We start from the raw sequence: 18,712 nt of genomic DNA, 5'->3' as shown, positions 1-18,712 counted from the left end.
TGGGCAGGGACACCTCACACTACAGCAGATTGCTCACAGTATCACAGCATCGCCAAGGTTGGAAGAGACCTCGAGGATCATTGAGTCCAAGCTGTCTCCACAAACCTCATGACTAGACCATGGCACCAAGTGCCACATCCAATCCCCTCTTGAAGACCTCGAGGGATGGTGATTCCACCACCTCCCTGGGCAGCACATCCCAATGACTAATGACTTTCTCCTCACCTCCAGCCTAAACTTCCTCTGGCACAGCTGGAGACTGTGTCCCCTTGTTCTGGTGCTGGTTGCCTGGGAGAAGAGACCAACTCCTTCCTGGCTACAACCTCCCTTCAGGTAGTTGTAGAGGGCCATGAGGTCTCCCCTGAGCCTCCTCTTCTCCAGGCTAAGCAACCCCAGCTCCCTCAGCCTCTCCTCACAGGGCTGTGCTCAAGGCCTCTCCCCAGCCTTGTTGCCCTTCTCTGGACACGTTCAAGTCTCTCAATGTCCTTCCTAAACTGAGGGGCCCAGAACTGGACACAGGACTCAAGGTGTGGCCTAACCAATGCAGAGTCCAGGGGCACAATGACCTCCCTGCTCCTGCTGGCCACACTGTTCCTGCTGCAGGCCAGGATGCCCTTGGCCTTCTTGGCCACCTGGGCACACTGCTGGCTCCTGTTTAGGCAGCATCAATCAGCACCCCCAGGTCCCTCTCTGTTTGGCAGCTCTCAGCCACTCTGACCCCAGCCTGTAGCTCTGCCTGGGGTTGCTGTGGCCAAAGTGCAGCCCCTGGCACTTGGACTTGTTGAATGCCATCCTGTTGGCCTCTGCCCATCTGTCCAGTCGGTCGAGGTCCCTCTGCAGAGCCTTTCCACCCTCTAACTGACCAACATCTGCTCCCAGCTTGGTGTCATCTGCAAACTTGCTGATGACTGACTCAATGCCCTCATCCAGATCATCAATGAAGATGTTAAAGAGGATGGGGCCCAGCACTGATCCCTGGGGGATGCCACTGGTCCCTGGCTGCCAGCTGGCTGTGGCACCATTCACCACCACTCTCTGGGCTCAGCCTCCAGCCAGTTCCTAACCCAGCTCAGAGAGCTGCTGTCCAAGCCACAAGCTGACAGCTTGGCCAGCAGTTTACTGTGGGGGACGGTGTCAAAGGCCTTGCTGAGGTCCAGGCAGACCACATCCACAGCCTGCCCCACGTCCACCAGACGGGTCACCTGATCATAGAAGGAGCTCAGGTTGGTCAGGCAGGACCTGCCCTTCCTAAATCCATGTTGGCTGGACCTGAGCCCTTGGCCATCCTTCAGGTGCAGTTATTGCCCCCAGGATAATCTGCTCCATCACTTTCCCTGGCACTGAGGTCAGGCTGCCAGGCCTGGAGTTTCCAGGTTCCTCCATCCGACCCTTCTTGTGGATGGGGACCACCTTGGCCAGTTTCAGTCATCTGGGATCTCTCCAGTGAGCCAGGACTGGAGGAAAAGGATGGAGAGCAGCTTGGCAGCTCACCTGCCAGCTCTCTCAGCACCCTAGGATGGATCCCATCTGGTCCCATGGACTTGTGAGTGTCCAAGTGGCTCAGCAGGTCCCCAACTAATTCCTCATGGATTTCCAGGGCATCACACTGCTCCCCGACCCCATTGCCCAGCTCAGGAGGCCACTGGTGCTGAACTCCTGCCTTGCTGTTAAACATTGAGGCAAAGAAGGTGTTCAGCACCTCAGCCTTTTCCTCATCTTCAGTCACAGTGTTCCCCTCCAGGTCCAGTAAGGAGTCGAGGTTCTTCTTGCCCTTCTTTTTGGTGTTAATGTATTTGTAACAATGCTTTTCATTGTCTCTCACAGAGGTGTTCAGCTTCAGTTCCAGCTGGGCCTTTGCCTCTCTAATTTTATTCCTACCTAATCTAACCACTTCCTTGAACATACCTGGAGAAGCCTTCCCCTCCTTCCAAAGGTGATACAGCCTCTTTTTCCCCTTCAATCCTGCAGGAGCTGCTTGCTCATCCAGGCCCAGAGCCTTCCCCTGGGCTCATCTTTTGGCACATGGGCACTGCCAGTTCCTGTGCCTTCAAGAGCTCCTGTTTGAAGCAGCTCCAACCCTCCTGGACCCCTCAGTTCTTGAGGGTTGGTACCCAGGGAACTTTACAAATAAGTTTCTTAAAGAGGCTGAAGTTTGCCCTCCTGCAGCCCAAGGTGAAGGTTCTGTTGGAGCTCCTCCCTATCTCCCTGCATATTGAAAGCTTCACTATCTCATGGTCACTGCACCCTAGGCAGCCTCCCATGGTCACATCTCCCACCAGCCCTTCCCTACTGGAGAGCAGCAGGTCAAGCAGAGCCTGTCCCCTGCTAGGCTCACTTAACAGCTGTGTCAGGAAGCAGTCCTCCATTTGCTCCAGGAATCTTCTGGACTGCCTCCTCTCTGCTGAATTGAGTTCCCAGCAGATATCTGGCAGGTTGAAGTCACCCACAAGGACAAGATCTGATGATCTTGAGACAGCCTCCAGTTGTTTGTAGAATAATTCATCAGCCTCCTCCTCCTGGTTGGGTGGTCTGTAACAGACTCCAACCAGGATGTCAGATTTGTTGGGCTGCCCTCTGATTTTAACCCACAGGCTCTCAATTCCCTCATCTTCCACCTCAAGTTCTGAGGCAGAAAGTGTCTCCCTAATATACAGAGCCACCCTTCCTCCTCTTCTCCCTCACCTATCCCTCCTAAAGAGCCTGTAACCCCCCAGTGCAGCACTCCAATCGTGCCTGTTGTCCCACCATGTTTCTGAGATGGCCACTACATCATAGTCACCCTGGTGGGCCAGGACCTCCAGCTCCTCTTGCTTATTGCCCAGGCTGCCTGCATTGGTGTACCTGCACTGCAGCTGGGCTCCCCACCTCTCAATTGACCCTACCTTGTGCCCTAATCTTTCCTCTGCAGAGGGACAGATTTCCTCACCCACCCCCTTCAGACCTAGTTTAAAGCCCTCCTAATGAGCCCTGCCAACTCCAGTGCTAGGACTCTCTCACCCCTTCTAGATAACTGCTCCCCATCAGGACCCAGCAGGTCAGGTGCAGTAAAAGTTGTCCCATGATCGAAGAAGCCAAAGTTCTGCTGCTGGCAGCATCCCCTGAGCCAACTGTTGATGGTGTGGGTTCTGTTCCTCTCAGTGTCCTCCCCTGCCACTGAGGGAACTGAGCAGAACACCACTTGAGCTCCTGCCCCATCAATCAATTGTCCAAGGGCCCTGAACTCCTTCTTAATCGCCCTGGTGCCCTTCCTGTCGATCTCATCACTCCCAGCCTGTATCACCAGCAGAGGGTAATAGTCAGAGGGCTGGATCAGCTTTGGGAGTCCCCTTGCAATGTCCCTCACCCACGCCCCAGGTAGGGAGCAGACCTCCCTGTGGGATGGGTCAGGATGACATATGGGTCCCTCAGTACCCCCCAGGAGAGAGTCCCCAACAACTATAACCCTTCTCCTTTTCTGTGTGGAGCCGATCGTTATAGCTGGTGGGGACTGCTTGGCCTCAGGCTTGGCCTTAGGCTTGGCCTTAGGCTCCTCTCTGGAGCTGGTCGTTATAGCTGGTGGAGACTGCTTGGCCTTAGGCTTGGCCTTAGGCTCCTCTCTGGAGCTGGTCGTTACAGCTGGTGGAGACTGCTTGGCCTCAGGCTTGGCCTTAGGCTCCTCTCCGGAGCTGGTCGTTATAGCTGGTGGGGACTGCTTGGCCTCAGGCTTGGCCTTAGGCTCCTCTCTGGAGCTGGTCGTTATAGCTGGTGGGGACTGCTTGGCCTCAGGCTTGGCCTTAGGCTCCTCTCTGGAGCTGGTCATTACAGCTGGTGGGGACTGCTTGGCCTCAGGCTTGGCCTTAGGCTCCTCTCTGGAGCTGGTCGTTACAGCTGGTGGGGACTGCTTGGCCTTAGGCTCGGCCTTAGGCTCCTCTCCGGAGCTGGTTGTTACAGCCGGTGGGGACTGCTTGGCCTTAGTCTCCCGTCTGGATGGCTGCTTCTCAGCCCTCTCATCCCCACTGCCCTCGGCCTTCAGGGCCTCATACTTATGATGTAAGGGCAGCGGAGGAGGAGGAGAGGGCCGGGGTGGATTTCTCTTGCCACCCCTGGCAGGGACCTGTATCTATCCTTCCCTGTTCCCAGGAACCCTTCCCTCAGCAGGGGAGACCTGCAGAGCCTTCTCCCACAAATCTAACTCCCTTTTGCTGTCCCTTATTGACCTCAGCCTAGACACCTCCTCTTTCAGGTCAGCCACTTCATCCTGGCCTTAAACACCTCCAAGGGTGAGGCTTCCACCACCTCCCTGGGCAACCTGTGCCAGTCTCTCATCACCCTCCTGGGGAACAACTTCTTCCTCACATCCAACATGAATCTACCCATTTCTATTTTTTTTTCCATCCCCCCAGTCCTATCCCTCCCTGACACCCTCAAAAGTCCCTCCCCAGCTTTCTTGTAGCCCCCTTCAGATACTGGAAGGCCACAAGAAGGTCTCCTGGGAGCCTTCTCCTGTCCAGATTGAACAATCCCAACTCTCTCAGTCTGTCATCATAGGACCTACTACAGAGTGTCCAACAGAGGCTACAAGGGTGGTGAAGGGAGTGGAACATCTGATGAGGAAAGGCTGAGAGACCTGGAGCTGTTGAGCCTGGAGAAAAGCAGCCTGAGAGAGGATCTCATCAATGTTTAGGAATACCTGAAGGGTGAGGGGCAAGAAGGAGGTTCCAGGCTCTTTTCACTGGTGTTCTGTGATAGGACAAGGGGCAGTGGATACAAACTGGAACCCGGGAAGTTCCACCTCAACATGAGGACAAACTTCTTTACTGTGAGCATGCTGGAACCTTGGAGCAGGCTGCCCAGAGAGGTTATGGAGTCTCCTCTGAAGACTTTCAAGCCCACCTGGATGTGTTCCTGTGTGACCTGCCCTAGGTGATCCTGCTCTGGCAGGGGGACTGGACTTGATGATCTCTTCTAACCCTACCATTCTATGACCTGCAATAAACATGAAGCTACAGATCTGAGTGATGCTTGCTGCTATGCTGGATTTGAATTTATGGATTAAAAAGGTGTCTCTGATAGCCAAGGTGTTATCATTTGATTAGTTGATTTAAAGTACACTAAGAGTTTAATTACAATGATGTCTTAAACAGAGTTCTGGGGGTTTGTGTCCCAAACACTCAGTGTATAGGAGCAGCCAAAGAGGATCTGACTCGAGCTGTGAAGATCTGCAATCTAGACTGGACATTAGGAGGACATCCTTTCCAGTGAGGGTGGGGAGACACTGGAATTGGTTTCCCAGGAGGTTGTGGAGGTGTTCAAGGCCAGGCTGGATGAGGCCTTGAGCAGCCTGGGCTGGTGGGAGGTGTCCCTGCCCATGGCACTGGTGTGAGTTTGGAACTAGAACATCTTTAATGTCCCTTCCAGCACAAACCATGGTATGATTCTGTGATTCTATTCCAGTCTGCAGTTGCTTTGATTTGTGTAGAAGATTCCAGTAGGGAAATATTTTGTTTCAGTTATGTCAGTTAAATGCAGGTAATGCTAGTGTTCCCACTAAGAACTTCTCTGTACGTTGAAGCTGAAGTGCCTAATAGCACAACAGTTGGATGTGGGTGGAGAATAATGCAAAGAGCTCTGAGCTGAGGCCAGCTGAGCTCACCATGGAGATGTGGGAGCATGAGTGTGCCAGCAAAGGGGCTGACTGATCATCTAAGCTCCTGATTCATCACAGGAGCATCTTTTGATGAATAAAATCAGTCATTTCTTTTGAAATTCAGAGTTTTGGCAAGTTTAGATATTACTAGTTTTTATCTTCAGAATGGAGAGAGAAGGGCAACAAAGCTTCTGAAGGGGCTGGTGAAGAGCAGCTGAGGGAACTGGGGTTGTTTAGTCTGGAGAAGAGTAGGCTACAGGGAGACCTCATTGCTCTCTACAACTGCCAGAAAATATGTTGGAGTGAGGTGGTGTTGGTCTCCTCTCCCTAGTATCAGGTGATGGAATGAGAGGAAGTGGCCTGAAATTGTGCCAGGGAAGGGTTGGGTTGGAGATTAGGAACAATTTCTTTGGTGCAAGAGTGGTCAGGCATTGGGACAGGCTCCCCAGGGAGGTGGTGGAGTCCCCCTCCCTGAAGGTATTCAAGAAAGGTGTGGACATTGGATATGGTTTAATGGCCATGGTGGTGTTAGGTTGACAGTTGGACTCAATGGTCTGAGAGATCTTTCATGATTCTATGAATTATTTTGGTTAGAAGGGACCTTAAAAATCATCTAGTTCCATGGTCTGCCTACCATGGCCAGGGACACCTCCAGGTGCTAAAGGCCCCCTTGTGGTGGGTTGAGAGAGAAGGCCCAGCTTTCCCTCCCCTACTGAGAAGGAATAAAAAGACCACAGCTAACTCAGCCGGGAAAGCAAAGGCATGTAGCTCTATTTACAAGTGATATGGAAATGCAGGGGACGTACACACAACGTACAGTATTTACAGCATATACAGAAATATACAGCAAAGAAAGATACAGGAACACAACCCCCAGACAGAGGGGGGTTCCCCCTGTACCCCCTTCTCTCCCCCTACCTCCCTTTTTCCCAAAGAGGGCTAGAGAGAGAAAAGGAGTTAATAAGGAAGACTCTTGTTAGGCCTAGGGTTAGTGCTTATCTGTTATCTGCGGCCCTTCTGGCCAGATGCCCAGAAGCAGACAGGCTGGAAAGGGAGAGCGAAGAGGAACCGAACTGAGGAAAGTTCCAGCTGCACTAAAACTTAAAGCTGCATTCTACCAATCTACCAATGAAATTCCTTTAGAATATCAATATTTACACAAATATTCAGCCAGAGTGTCCCAGCACTGTCCCTTTCTTAAAGGCACAGCCTCAAACGCTCACACCCCCGGTAACACTTACAGGTTTGGAGCCTCCACAGCTTCTCTGAGCAGTCTGTTCCAATGCTTCACCATCCTCATGAGGAAGAATTGCTTCCTAATGTCTAATCCAAATCCAGCTTCTTCCCGTTTGAAGCCATTGTCCCTTGTCCTGTCACTGCAGCATTTGTCAAAAGTCCCTCTCTTTGGTGACGACGGAGATTGGAATCAATACAGTTGACCAATATGATCGAGTATTGACCCTTTATTGTTCCAGTACTGCAGGCCTATGGCACAGGCCTATGCTGTGAGTATAGCACAGTAAAGTAAAGCATGGAAGAAGAAGGGATAGGAAAGGCAGAAGTGCATAGCAAGGGAACTTCTACAACTTACATAAACTCGGAGTGCCTTGTTGGCATGGCCTCATTGGTTCCCTATGAGTGACCACACATCACACTATTATAGATTATTGGTCCAACTACTGATGACACATGAGGTTTGTTGATGCAGGTGTGTGTCCTGTTGTCCCAAGATAACTCTCTATGTTTATAGCTACCAGTGCCTTGTTGTAGTTACATGCTGCAGGCACAGCACTGTTTGGTACACTGATAGCTGCCTCTGCACTTATGCTGAGCATGGCCTACCACCATGTCAGCTTCTAGGCCTGCAATGCCAGATTGTCAGAGTGGCTGAAAGCAGCCAGGTGGAGAGGGACCTGGGGGTACTGGTCGATGGTAGGCTGAACATGAGCCTGCAGTGTGCCCAGGCAGCCAAGAGGGCCAGTGGCATCCTGGCCTGCATCAGGAACAGTGTGGCCAGCAGGAGCAGGGAGGTCATTCTGCCCCTGTACACTGCACTGGTTAGGCTGCACCTTGAGTACTGTGTCCAGTTCTGGGCCCCTCAGTTCAGGAAGGAGGTTGATTTGCTGGAACGAGTCCAGAGAAGGGCAACAAAGTTGGTGAGGGGTTTGGAACACAGCCCTATGAGGAGAGGCTGAGGGAGCTGGGGTTGCTTAGCCTGGAGAAGAGGAGACTCAGGGGAGACCTTCTTGCTCTCTACAACTACCTGAAGGGAGGTTGTAGCCAGACGGATGTTGGTCTCTTCTCCCAGGCAGCCAGTACCAGAACAAGAGGACACAGTCTCAGGCTGCACCAGGGGAGGTTTAGGTTGGATGTTAGGAAGAAGTTCTATACAGAGAGAGTGATTGCCCATTGGAATGGGCTGCCTGGGGAGGTGGTGGAGTCGCCGTCATTGGAGGTGTTCAGGAGGAGACTTGATGGGGTGCTTGGTGCCATGGGTTAGTTGTTTAGGTGGTGTTGGATTGGTTGATGGGTTGGACAGGATGATCTTGAAGGTCTCTTCCAACCTGGTATATTCTATTCTATTCTATTCTATTCTATTCTATTGCTCACACTGCTCATCATTGGCATTGCCACACCTCTCCAGTAAAATTCCCTCTCCATCTGACATTTGAGATCCTTAAATCACCATATAAGAAGAAAGATACCTGGTGTCCTCTAATACATTACTCAGTCCTGAGCCTGTTTTGTCCTATTACAACAGTAAAGACAAACTCTTCAGGGGAGGAACACTTCCCATTCCACAGAAATGTCTGTCCTGGATGCTGGGATTCATCCAGAGCACTAAGGTTGCTTATCAGTTGCCCTCTGTGGGATTGTGCAATCAAATTAATGTGTTCATCCTCTTCTCTTTCTCTGCAGACCTCAACTGCTACAGTGAACATAGTGGTGACAGATGTCAACGACAATGGGCCGGTTTTTGATATGTTTCTGCCTCGAAACCTGTCTGTACAGGAGGAGGAAGCCAATGCTTTTGTTGGGCAAGTCAGGGTAAGTTCTTAACTCTACAGAGTCTTTTTTATTCCCCAAACTTTGTAGCCTACTAGGAAAGAACAGAAAATAATTGTACAGGTAACAGATGACCCAGGTTTAAAATGCAAACTCTCAGTTGCGATACGTTCATGTTAGCAAAGTCATCTTCTGGGCTCTTAAATTGGGAACTGATTTGCTTCTTCTCCATGCTTAGTAGCCAAAATGGCTTTTATTACCAAAAAAAAGAGGAAATAAAAACCCGTGTTTGTGAAGACACACCACTGTAAAAAGCTTGTTTAGAAGAGGTTTACATTGTTCCAACACCATCACCACCTTTTCACAGAACATCAGGGGTTGGAAGGGACCTCAAAAGATCAACCAGTCCAGAGCAGGGTCACCCAGGACAGGTCACACAGGAGCATGCCCAGGCAGGTTTTGAGTATCACCAGAGAAGGAGACTCCACAACATCTCTGGGCAGCCTGTTCCAGTGTTTTGTCACCCTCACAGTGAAAAAGTTTTTCCTTATGTCTCCATGGAACCTGCTCTGCCCCTTGTCCTATCATTGGACATCCCTGAGCAGAACCTGGCTTTGTTCTCCTGACACTGCCCTGCACATCTTTCTCAACATGAATGAGGTCACCTCTTGGTCTCCTCCTTCTCAAGCTACAGAGACTCAGCTCCCTCAGCCTTTTCTCATAAGGGAGATATTCCACTCCCTTCAGCATTTTTGTGGCTCTGACTTTGCAAGGGCTTGTAGTGATAAAATGATGGGGAATGGCCTTAAGCTGAAAGAGGGCAGATTTAGCCTGGAGATTAGGAAGTAATTCTTTACCATGAGGATGGGGAGACACTGGAACAGGTTGCCCAGGGAAGTCGTGACTGCCCCCTCCCTGGAAGTGTTCAAGGCCAGGTTGGATGATGCCATAAGCAGCCTGGGCTGGTGGGAGGTATCCCTGCCCATGGCAGGGAGTTGGAACTCAATGGTCTTCGAAGTCTCTTCGAGCCCAGCCCATTCTATGACTCTATGATTTTCCTATCACTGTGCACAAGTACCACATGGATATAAAACTGTCACTCATCTAGAACATTTGAAGGCCATGATGGGGAAATCCAGTTAAGCTGTCAAACAAATAATTGATTACCTGTCATAACAGGAGATAGTGCTTCAGAGTATTGTTAATCTGAGGGCTTCAAAGCCATGCACATTCTTAGAACACATGCAGGGCTTCTGGACTGCCACAGGTGAAAGGAAAAAAGCATGGGTTGACCTGTGAGGAGTGTCTGAGGGTCCTGGGATTATTCAGCCTGGAGAAGAGGAGCTTGAGGGGAGACCCTCATTGCTCTCTACAACTCTCTGAAGGGAGACTGGAGCAAGGATGTGGCAGGTTCTTCTCTTTGATGTCAAGCAACAGGACCAGAGGAAATGGTTCTAAGCTGTGCCAGGAGAGGTTGTGGCTGGATGGTAGGAAATATTTCTGCACTAGAAGGGTTCTTAAACATGGTGTGGTGGTTTGGCCCCTGGCCTGGAGGCCAGATGCCCACCAAAGATGCTCTATCACTCCCCCTCTTCAGTGGACAGGAGGAGAGGGGGGGAAAAATATATATATAACAGCAACCAGGAAGAGGATAGGAGCAATTTTAATGACACTAATAAGCAAACATCAATAGACTACACGGAGGCAAGAAGCAGAGAGAGAGCTGTTGGTCTCTACTTCCCATCAGCAGGACAATGGTCAGTCTCAGGCAGCAGGGCTCTCTAAGCTTGGTGGTTACTCGGGAGGATAGATGCCATGGACGAACCCCCACACTTCCTTCTTTCACTTCATTCTTATACCTGAGCTGACCTCATATGGTATGGAAGACCTCTTTAGCCATTCTGAGGCAGCTGGCTCAGCCATGTCTGCTCCCAAGATCTTGCCCACCCCTCAATGTACTCTTGGGGCAGGAAAATGTTGAAAGGACACAGCCTGGATACTTATTCAACAAAATACTGCTCTGTTATCAACTACTGCTGCAAAAAAAAACCCCAAACCACAGCACTAGAAAGATGCTGTGAGGAGAATGAACTCCAGCTCAGTTCAACCCAATACAATCTCCACCCCTTATTCCATACCCTTTGCATCACACTCAGGTTCTACACATTTCAATACATTTCACCATCTCATTTCATTCTTACACTAACAACAAAACAGCAAAAAAATTCCTTGCTTACACTCACAACCTGATCTACATACTTAAACTATCTCAATATCCAACATATAGAGACATATCAATGTCTCAGTCCTCTATTAAAAAAAAATAATAGAATGTTCTTCTGTTCCTCCAGATGTTACTTGGGAGCATTCAAGACAGGAGAAGCAGGATATTCTGTTCCTGGACACCAACTCCAGCTGGTCTCAACCAATGAGTCAGGGGAGACCTTATGGCTGTCTACAACTGCCTGAAGGGAGGCTGTAGACAGGTGGGGCTTGGTCTCTTCTCCCAGGCAATCAGCACCAGAGCAAGAGGACACAGTCTCAAGCTGTGCCAGGGGTGGTTTAGACTGGATGTTAGGAAGAAATTCTTCATAGAGGATTGGCCATTGGAATGTGCTGCCCAGGGAGGTGGTGGAGTCGCCATCAGTGGAGGTGTTTAGAAGGAGACTTGATGGGGTGTTTGGTGCCATGGTTTAGTTGATTAGATGGTGTTGGATGATAGGTTGGACTCGATCTCGAAAGTCTCTTCCAGCCTGGTTTATTCTATTCTATTCTTGATCACAGTATCACAGTATCACAGTACCACAGTATAACTAAGGTTGGAAGAGACCCCAAGGATCATCAAGTCCAACCTGTCTCCACAGACCTCATGACTAGACCATGGCACCAAGTGCCACATCCAATCTCCCCTTGAACACCTCCAGGGACGGCGACTCCACCACCTCCCTGGGCAGCACATCCCAGTGACGAACGACTCGCTCAGGGAAGAACTTTTTCCTTACTTCGAGTCTAAACCTCCCCTGGGGCAGCTTGAGACTGTGTCCTCTTGTTCTGGTGCTGGTTGCCTGGGAGAAGAGACCAACCCCTTCCTGGCTACAACCACCTTTCAGGTAGTTGTAGAGGGCAATGAGGTCTCCCCTGAGCCTCCTCTTCTCCAGGCTAAGCAACCCCAGCTCCCTCAGCCTCTCCTCACAGAGCTGTGCTCAAGGCCTCTCACCAGCCTTGTTGCCCTTCAATGAACTCCAGCTCAGTCCAACCCAATACACATGGGAATGGTCTCTCCAGGGCAGTGATGCAGTCACCATCCCTGGGGGTGTTCAAGCAAAGTGTGGACCTGGTGCTTAGGGACGTGGTTTAGTGTTGACTCTTCAGTGCTGGGTCAAAGGCTGGACAGGATGAGCTTGGAGGGTTCTCCCAGACAGATCTTTTCTGTGATTCTGTGAATGAGCTTTTGTTTTTCTATCTAATAGTTGAATATAATTACAGAGTCAGAGTGGTAGGGGTTGGAAGCAACCTCTAGAGATCAAGTCCAACCCCCATACCACACCCGGCCTTTGTGCGAACTCAGCACTGAAGGAACTCTGAAACTTTGTGCTTATAAATGCTTCAGGAGTGGCTGTCAGGAGGATGGGACCAGGCTGTTTTCAGTAGTGCCCAGTGAGAGGACAAGGGCTAACAGCCACAAACTTGAACATGAGGAGCAACTTCTTTAAGGGTGACAGAGCCCTGGAGCAGGCTGCCCAAAAGGGTGGTGGAGCCTCCATCTCTGCAGACATTCCAAACCCACCTGGATGTGTTTCTGTGTGGCATGGATTGTTTGAAGGTCCCTGCAAACCCCTACCCTTCTGTGATTCTGGTGGCTTTGGGGTTTTGCCATCACGTTCAGCTTCTGTGGTCTTTTCTTTCATTTTGCATCTGGAAATGTCCTGACATGAAATTTCCTGTTGGTACCAAATGGCTTTAAAACCAGCTGGGTGCCCTGAAGGTGCAATCATCTTCCCCCAACACTAGTCTGGGTCTGGTTTAGCTTGGATGGAAGTATGAAACAAAATAATTACTGCAACACATCCTCTCTTTGACATTAGTGTAATTGGTAAATTCTGTTGAACTGGAAATATTTAATGAAGCCTTGTGATAGCTTATTCCTACTTGAGGAATGACAGAGGCTGTTTTTTATCACTTCTTGTCATGTTTATCTCAGGGCCCATTTCCCAGTCACTGGATGGAAAAAGCTTTCTCTGGATAGCACAAGCACTGGATGTATTTTCTACCATTCCACATTCACAAAGTCAAACAAGACAATATATATATGTATATCTATTAAAAATAAAAGATGAGTGGTTTCAGTATCTGGAATTTTTTTCCTGGCTTCAGTGAAATTACTGAAATAATGGAATGACAGAGTGGTGTCCAACTGCCAACCCAACACCACCATGGCCATTGAACCATATCCAACAGTGCTATGTCCACACCTCTTGTGAACACCCCAAGGGATGGGGACTCCACCACCTCCCTGGGCAGCCTGTTCCAATCCCTGACCACTCTTGCAGCAAACAAATTTTTCCTCAGCTCCCACCTAACCCTCCCCTGGCACGACTTCAGGCCATTTCCTCCTTCTATCACCTGAGACTAGGGAGAAGAGACCAACCCCTAGAGCACTTGGTTTCTGTAATTGATATAAGAGAACCAATTTCCTTTAAGTGTTCTTCTGTGAAGGAGAGAAGACACCAGAAGGCAACCCGAAGCCTTTTAAGAGCCTGACTGGGGAGAGAAGTAGCCTCAAATCCAAATGTTGCCTGTTAAGTTCCAGATTGTATTCTAATGCTAATGTTCTCTGATGGGGTGGGCTGATGGAGGAGAGCCAGCAATCTAGAAAAAGGACAAAACTAACTTCAAACAGGATTAAAGGATTAGAGGGATGCTTGAAAGCCCAGCTGAATGGGGAGATGTTAACCAACGTGTTTGGTTAATATGTGGTTTAGGAAGCTTTTGGGTTGGTTATGCTTTAAGCTTTCCTGGAGTCCCAAAGCCCAAACGAAAGAGATTTAGATTGCCTCCCCTCTCCCTTTTTACCTGGTAGGGAAAGACAAGTTAGGCAGGAGAAAAAGAGAGGTAAAATCATGAGAGAAGGAGTCTGGAATCGATTTACAAGTAAAAAGGTGAAGTTTAACAAAATGTAAAAGGCATTTGAGTAAAAGGAAAGTTACAAAAGGTATAAGGAAAAAGGATAAATAAAAAATATATACAAACCCAGGCTCAGCTGGCAGAGGAGTTGCTGGATGCAATGTGGATGCTCTTTAGATGCAGTCCTTAGATGTCTGGAGCAGCATGGAACAGGCCCCACCACGCGGCTGCAGCAGCAGCAGCATTTCAGGCAGCCAAGGGCAGCAGCAAGAGAGATAGAATAGAATAGAATAGAATAGAATAGAATAGAATAGAATAGAATAGAATAGAATAGAATAGAATAGAATAGAATAGAATGAACCAGGTTGGAAGAGACCTTCAAGATCATCATGTCCAACCTATCATCCAACACCACCTAATCAACTAAACCGTGCAACCAAGCATCCTGTCAAGCCTCGTCCTAAACACCCCCAGCGACGGCGACCCCACCACCTCCTCAGGCAGCCCATTCCAATGGGCAATCACTCTCTCTGTGTAAAACTTCCTCCTAACCTCCAGCCTAAACCTCCCCTGGTGCAGCCTGAGATTGTGTCCTCTTGTTCTGGTGCTGGTTGCCTGGAAGAAGAGACCAATCTCTGCCTGACTACAACCTCCCTTCAGGGAGTTGTAGACAGCAATAAGGTCACCCCTGAGTCTCCTCTTCTCCAGGCTAAGCAACCCCAGCTCCCTCAGTCTCTCCTCACAGGGCTGTGTTCCAAACCTCTCACCACCTTCGTTGCCCTTTTCTGGACTTGTTCCAGCAAGTCAACCTCCTTCCTAAACTGAAGGGCCCAGAACTGGACACAGGACTCGAGGTGTGTCCTAACCAGTGCAGTGTACAGGGGCAGAATGACCTCCCTGCTCCTGCTGGCCACACTGTTCCTGATGCAGGCCATGATGCCATTGGCCTTCTTGGCTGCCTGGGCACACTGCAGGTTCATGTCCAGCCTACCATCAACCAGCACCCCCAGGTCCCTCTCTGCCTGGCTGCTCTCCAGCCACTCTGACCCCAGCCTGTAGCACTGCCTGGGGTTGCTGTGGCCAATGTGCAGAACCTGGCACTTGGATGTGTTCAATCTCCTGCCCTTGGCCTCTGCCCATCTGCCCAGCCTGTTGAGGTCCCTCTGCAGAGCCTCTCTACCCTCCAGCAGATCAACTCCTGCCCCCAGCTTGGTGTCATCTGCAAATTTACTGCTGATGGACTCAATGCCTTGTGGCATCCAGATCATCAATAAAGATGTTAAAGAGCATGGGGCCCAGCACTGATCCCTGGGGCTCACCACTGCTGCCTGGCTGCCAGCTGGCTGTGGCACCATTCACCACCACTCTCTGGGCTCGGCCCTCCAGCCAGTTCCTAACCCAGCACAGAGTGCTGCTGTCCAAGCTAGGGTCTGACAGCTTGGCCAGGAGTTTGCTGTGGGGGCTGACATGCAATGTCTCCCCTTAAAAAGGCTGTGGATGGGAAGTGGGAGTGGAATAGACCTTGACCCAGGGACCCCTCCCCCCAGGGAGTGGGGGATCAAGTCTCTCTGCCCATCTGAGTCAGGTTTCTTTGTCCACCTGGAATTAGGTTCTTTTCAGCCCACCCCCTCCTGAGCTGGGTGTAACATGGCACAGGGTTATTTTTCTAGGTTATATAATCATTGGTTAATCTCTGAGCTGATCATATCATTGCCATTCAACACAGTCATCAGACAAGCAACATTTCTGATAGAATTGCTCAGGCTGGAAAAGACCTTTGAAGTTCATCAAGTCCAACCATTAACCCAACACTGAGAGTCTGCTGCTAAACCCTGTCGCTCAGCACCACATTACACTGTTTGAAATCCTTCCACCACTGCCCTGGGCAGCCTGTTCCAGGGCTGGACAACCCTTTAGGTGAAGAACTTCTTCCTAATGTCCAAACTAATCCTCCCCTGGTACAACTTGAGACCATTTTATCTCATCCTGTCACTTGCAGCTTGAGAGAAGAGGCTGATACCCACCTGGCTCCTAATTCCTTTGCGGTGGTCGCAGTGAGTGAGGTTTGATCTTGCAAGGTAAATCAGGCAATGCAAGTCTTCAAGTTGAGGAATTGTTTCTGTGCCAGCTTGGAGAACTGTTGTCTATTTTTGAGTGTTACAACATGATTCACTCTTGCAGGAGGTTCACCAGTCCATTAAATCAAGGGGTTTGCAGCTGTGAGCTTTCCCATTTGCAATTATTTTAATCTCTGTTTTCTTGCAGCACTGAGCTGCTCTTACTGGGTAGTTTTAGCTGAGGTCACATTTAATTGCTTTTCTGAACTAACCCTGCAGATGCACTGGAATTAGCACTGACTATGAAAAGTTACTATCAAAGGGTCTTGTCTTGTCTAATGGCTAAAATATGTCAGCATTTTGAAACTTAGCCTGAACATATGGTAATGCTTTTATGCTAGCCACTTGATTGTAAGCTGGTGTGACTGGGGAGGTCAGTAAGATACTTTTGCTTCTGAAAATCCCGTGGGGGATGTACACAAAACCTGTGGTGTTTCCAAAAGGACATTTAAGTGTGCAGGTGACACTAAATTGGGTGGCACTGTTGATGTGCTTGAGGCTCTGCAAGGAGATCTGGATCAAAGGGTCAAAGTCAGTTATATGAGGTTAACAAAGCCAAGTGCTGGGTGCTGCACATGGCTCTCAACAACCCCATGAATGCTCCAGGCTTGGGGCAGAGTGGTTGGAAAGTTGCCCAGCAGAAAAGGACCTGGAGGTGCTGGTTGACAGCAGCTGAAGATGAGCCAGCAGTGTGCCCAGGTGGGCAGGAAGACCACCAGCAGCCTGGCCTGGATCAGCAGTAGTGTGGCCAGCAGGAGTAGGGCAGGGATCATGTCCCTGTATTGAGCACTGGTGAGGCTGCACCTTGAATCCTGTGTTCAGCTTTGGGCCCCTCACTCCATAAAGGACATTGAGGGGCTGGAGTAATGTCCAGAGAAGGGCAAGAAAGCTAATGAAGGGTCTGGAGGGCAAGGCTGGGGAGGAGCAAATCCTTCTGAAAGAAGGAAAGAATCTTTCTGAAATAGAGAGGAAAATTTCAGACTTCTGTGTATTATTTAGGTTTCCTCCTTAAAATAGTTTAAATTGCAAGATGTCAAACATTTCAAGTCTTAATGGCCTCATGCTGCATCTGGGGAGATGTTAATTTTGTCCTCTGAACCCAAACAGTAATCTCACCAAAAACAACCAAGTGCAAAATTCAATTTAGCCCTCCCACCCCCACACTCTGTTTGCTGCTTGACACAACTGAGGGACTTGGGAATCTTTTAAACTCATAACAGTAAATAAATTAATAATAACAAACCCATTAAACCCATCATAATAATCATTACAAAAACCATTATCATTGATGAAAACAAGAATGCAACTCCCACCCCCACCCCCCTCTGTATCCTCCAACACCATGTGCATCCCTCCCTCAACCTGCAGGCTTTGGCTGGAATACTGAAGAGGCTGTTGGAGATCAGGAGCTTTTCTAGGAGTGGAAAGGGGTCATAGGGATCACAGAATCACAGAATGCTAGGGGCTGGAAGGGACCTCCAGAGATCATCCAGTCCAACCTCCCTGCCAAAGCAGGATCATCTGGGACAGGCTGTCCATGAATGCATCCATGTGGGTTTTCAAAGTCTCCAGAGAGGGGGACTTCACCACCTCTCTGAGCAGCCTGCTCCAGTGTTTTGTCATCCTCACTGACAAGAAGTGTCTCCTGATGTTGAGGTGGAACCTCCTGTGTTCTAGCTTGTACTAATTGTTCCTTTCTAGCTTGTACCCATTGTTCCTTGTTGATCCTTGTTCCAGCCTCCTCTCAAAAGGAGACCAGCTGCCCCCCACCCAGGTTTGGGTCAGAGGAGATTCACATTGCAAGTTGCTTCCAGCACCAAAGAAAAGCCTTCTCTGGATCACAGGTCCCTGAAGAAGACCTGAAGGAAAATTTACTCTCAGGGAAGCCAGGCTGGTGGCCAAGAAGGCCAATGGCATCCTGGCTTGCATCAGCAATAGTGTGGCCAGCAGGAGCAGGGAAGTCATTCTGCCCTGTGCTCAGCACTGCTTAGGCCACACCTTGAGTACTGTGTCCAGTTCTGGGCTCCTCAATTTAAGAAGGACATTGAGACACTTGAATGTGTCCAGAGAAGGAGCACAGCCCTGTGAGGAGAGGCTGAGGGAGCTGGGCTTGCTTAGCCTGGAGAAGAGGAGGCTCAGGGCAGACCTTCTTGCTCACTACAACTACCTGAAGGGAGGCTGTAGCCAGGTGGGGGTTGGTCTCTTCTCCCAGGCAACCAGCACCAGAACAAGAGGACACAGTCTCCAGCTGTGCCAGGGGAGGTTTAGGCTGGAGGTGAGGAGAAAGTTCTTCCCAGAAAGAGGAATTGGCCATTGGAATGTGCTGCTCAGGGAGGTGGTGGAGTCACTGTCCCAGGAGGTGTTCACAAAAGGCTTGGATGTGGCACTTGGAGCCATGCGGTTAGTCATGAGGTGTTGGGTGATAGGTTGGACTCGATGATCCCTGAGGTATTTTCCAACCTTGTTGATTCTATGATTCTAAGAAGTGTTTCAAGTGTTGCAGCTTTAATGAGGAGGCCGTTGTCCTGTTTGCCTCTGCTCTGCAGGCGAGTATGAATAGCAAGTTCTTCTGCTGTTTGCCAGCTCCAGCAGTCTAAGCTGAGAATAAATCCTCAATTAACCTGCTGAAATCCTGTTCCCCACAGTGAGCAAGAACTGTGGATATTAGGAGGAGGTTTCTTCTGAAAAGAATTATAATGGTGTAATTAATATTGTTGACATTTAAGCCCTTGTCATTATATTTTACAGTTAATGATCTTTCCAGAGAGATTTTGGTAATTCAGAGCTCCTGGAATTGTTTCCAACCTGTTGGAGATGGAGGAAGATGATTTGTTACTGT

The 18,712-nt window shown here is 49.6% G+C and overlaps 1 protein-coding gene across 1 annotated transcript in view; it reads left to right on the top strand.

Annotated features, from left to right (window-relative positions):
- PCDH15 (protocadherin related 15) overlaps positions 1 to 18,712 on the top strand; it is a 995,294-nt gene that overhangs the window by 865,218 nt on the left and 111,364 nt on the right. Inside the window, exon 22 of the mRNA XM_054174769.1 lies at positions 8,546 to 8,674. Within this exon, the coding sequence (XP_054030744.1) occupies positions 8,546 to 8,674 (129 nt within the window). The remainder of the gene's footprint in view (positions 1 to 8,545; positions 8,675 to 18,712) is intronic.

The sequence above is a fragment of the Dryobates pubescens genome, chromosome 30 (genome assembly GCF_014839835.1).
Source record: "Dryobates pubescens isolate bDryPub1 chromosome 30, bDryPub1.pri, whole genome shotgun sequence".
NCBI classification, from domain to species: Eukaryota; Metazoa; Chordata; class Aves; order Piciformes; family Picidae; genus Dryobates; species Dryobates pubescens.
The sequence above is the reverse complement of the archived record's forward strand: the minus strand, read 5'-3'. Positions and strand labels throughout refer to the sequence as shown.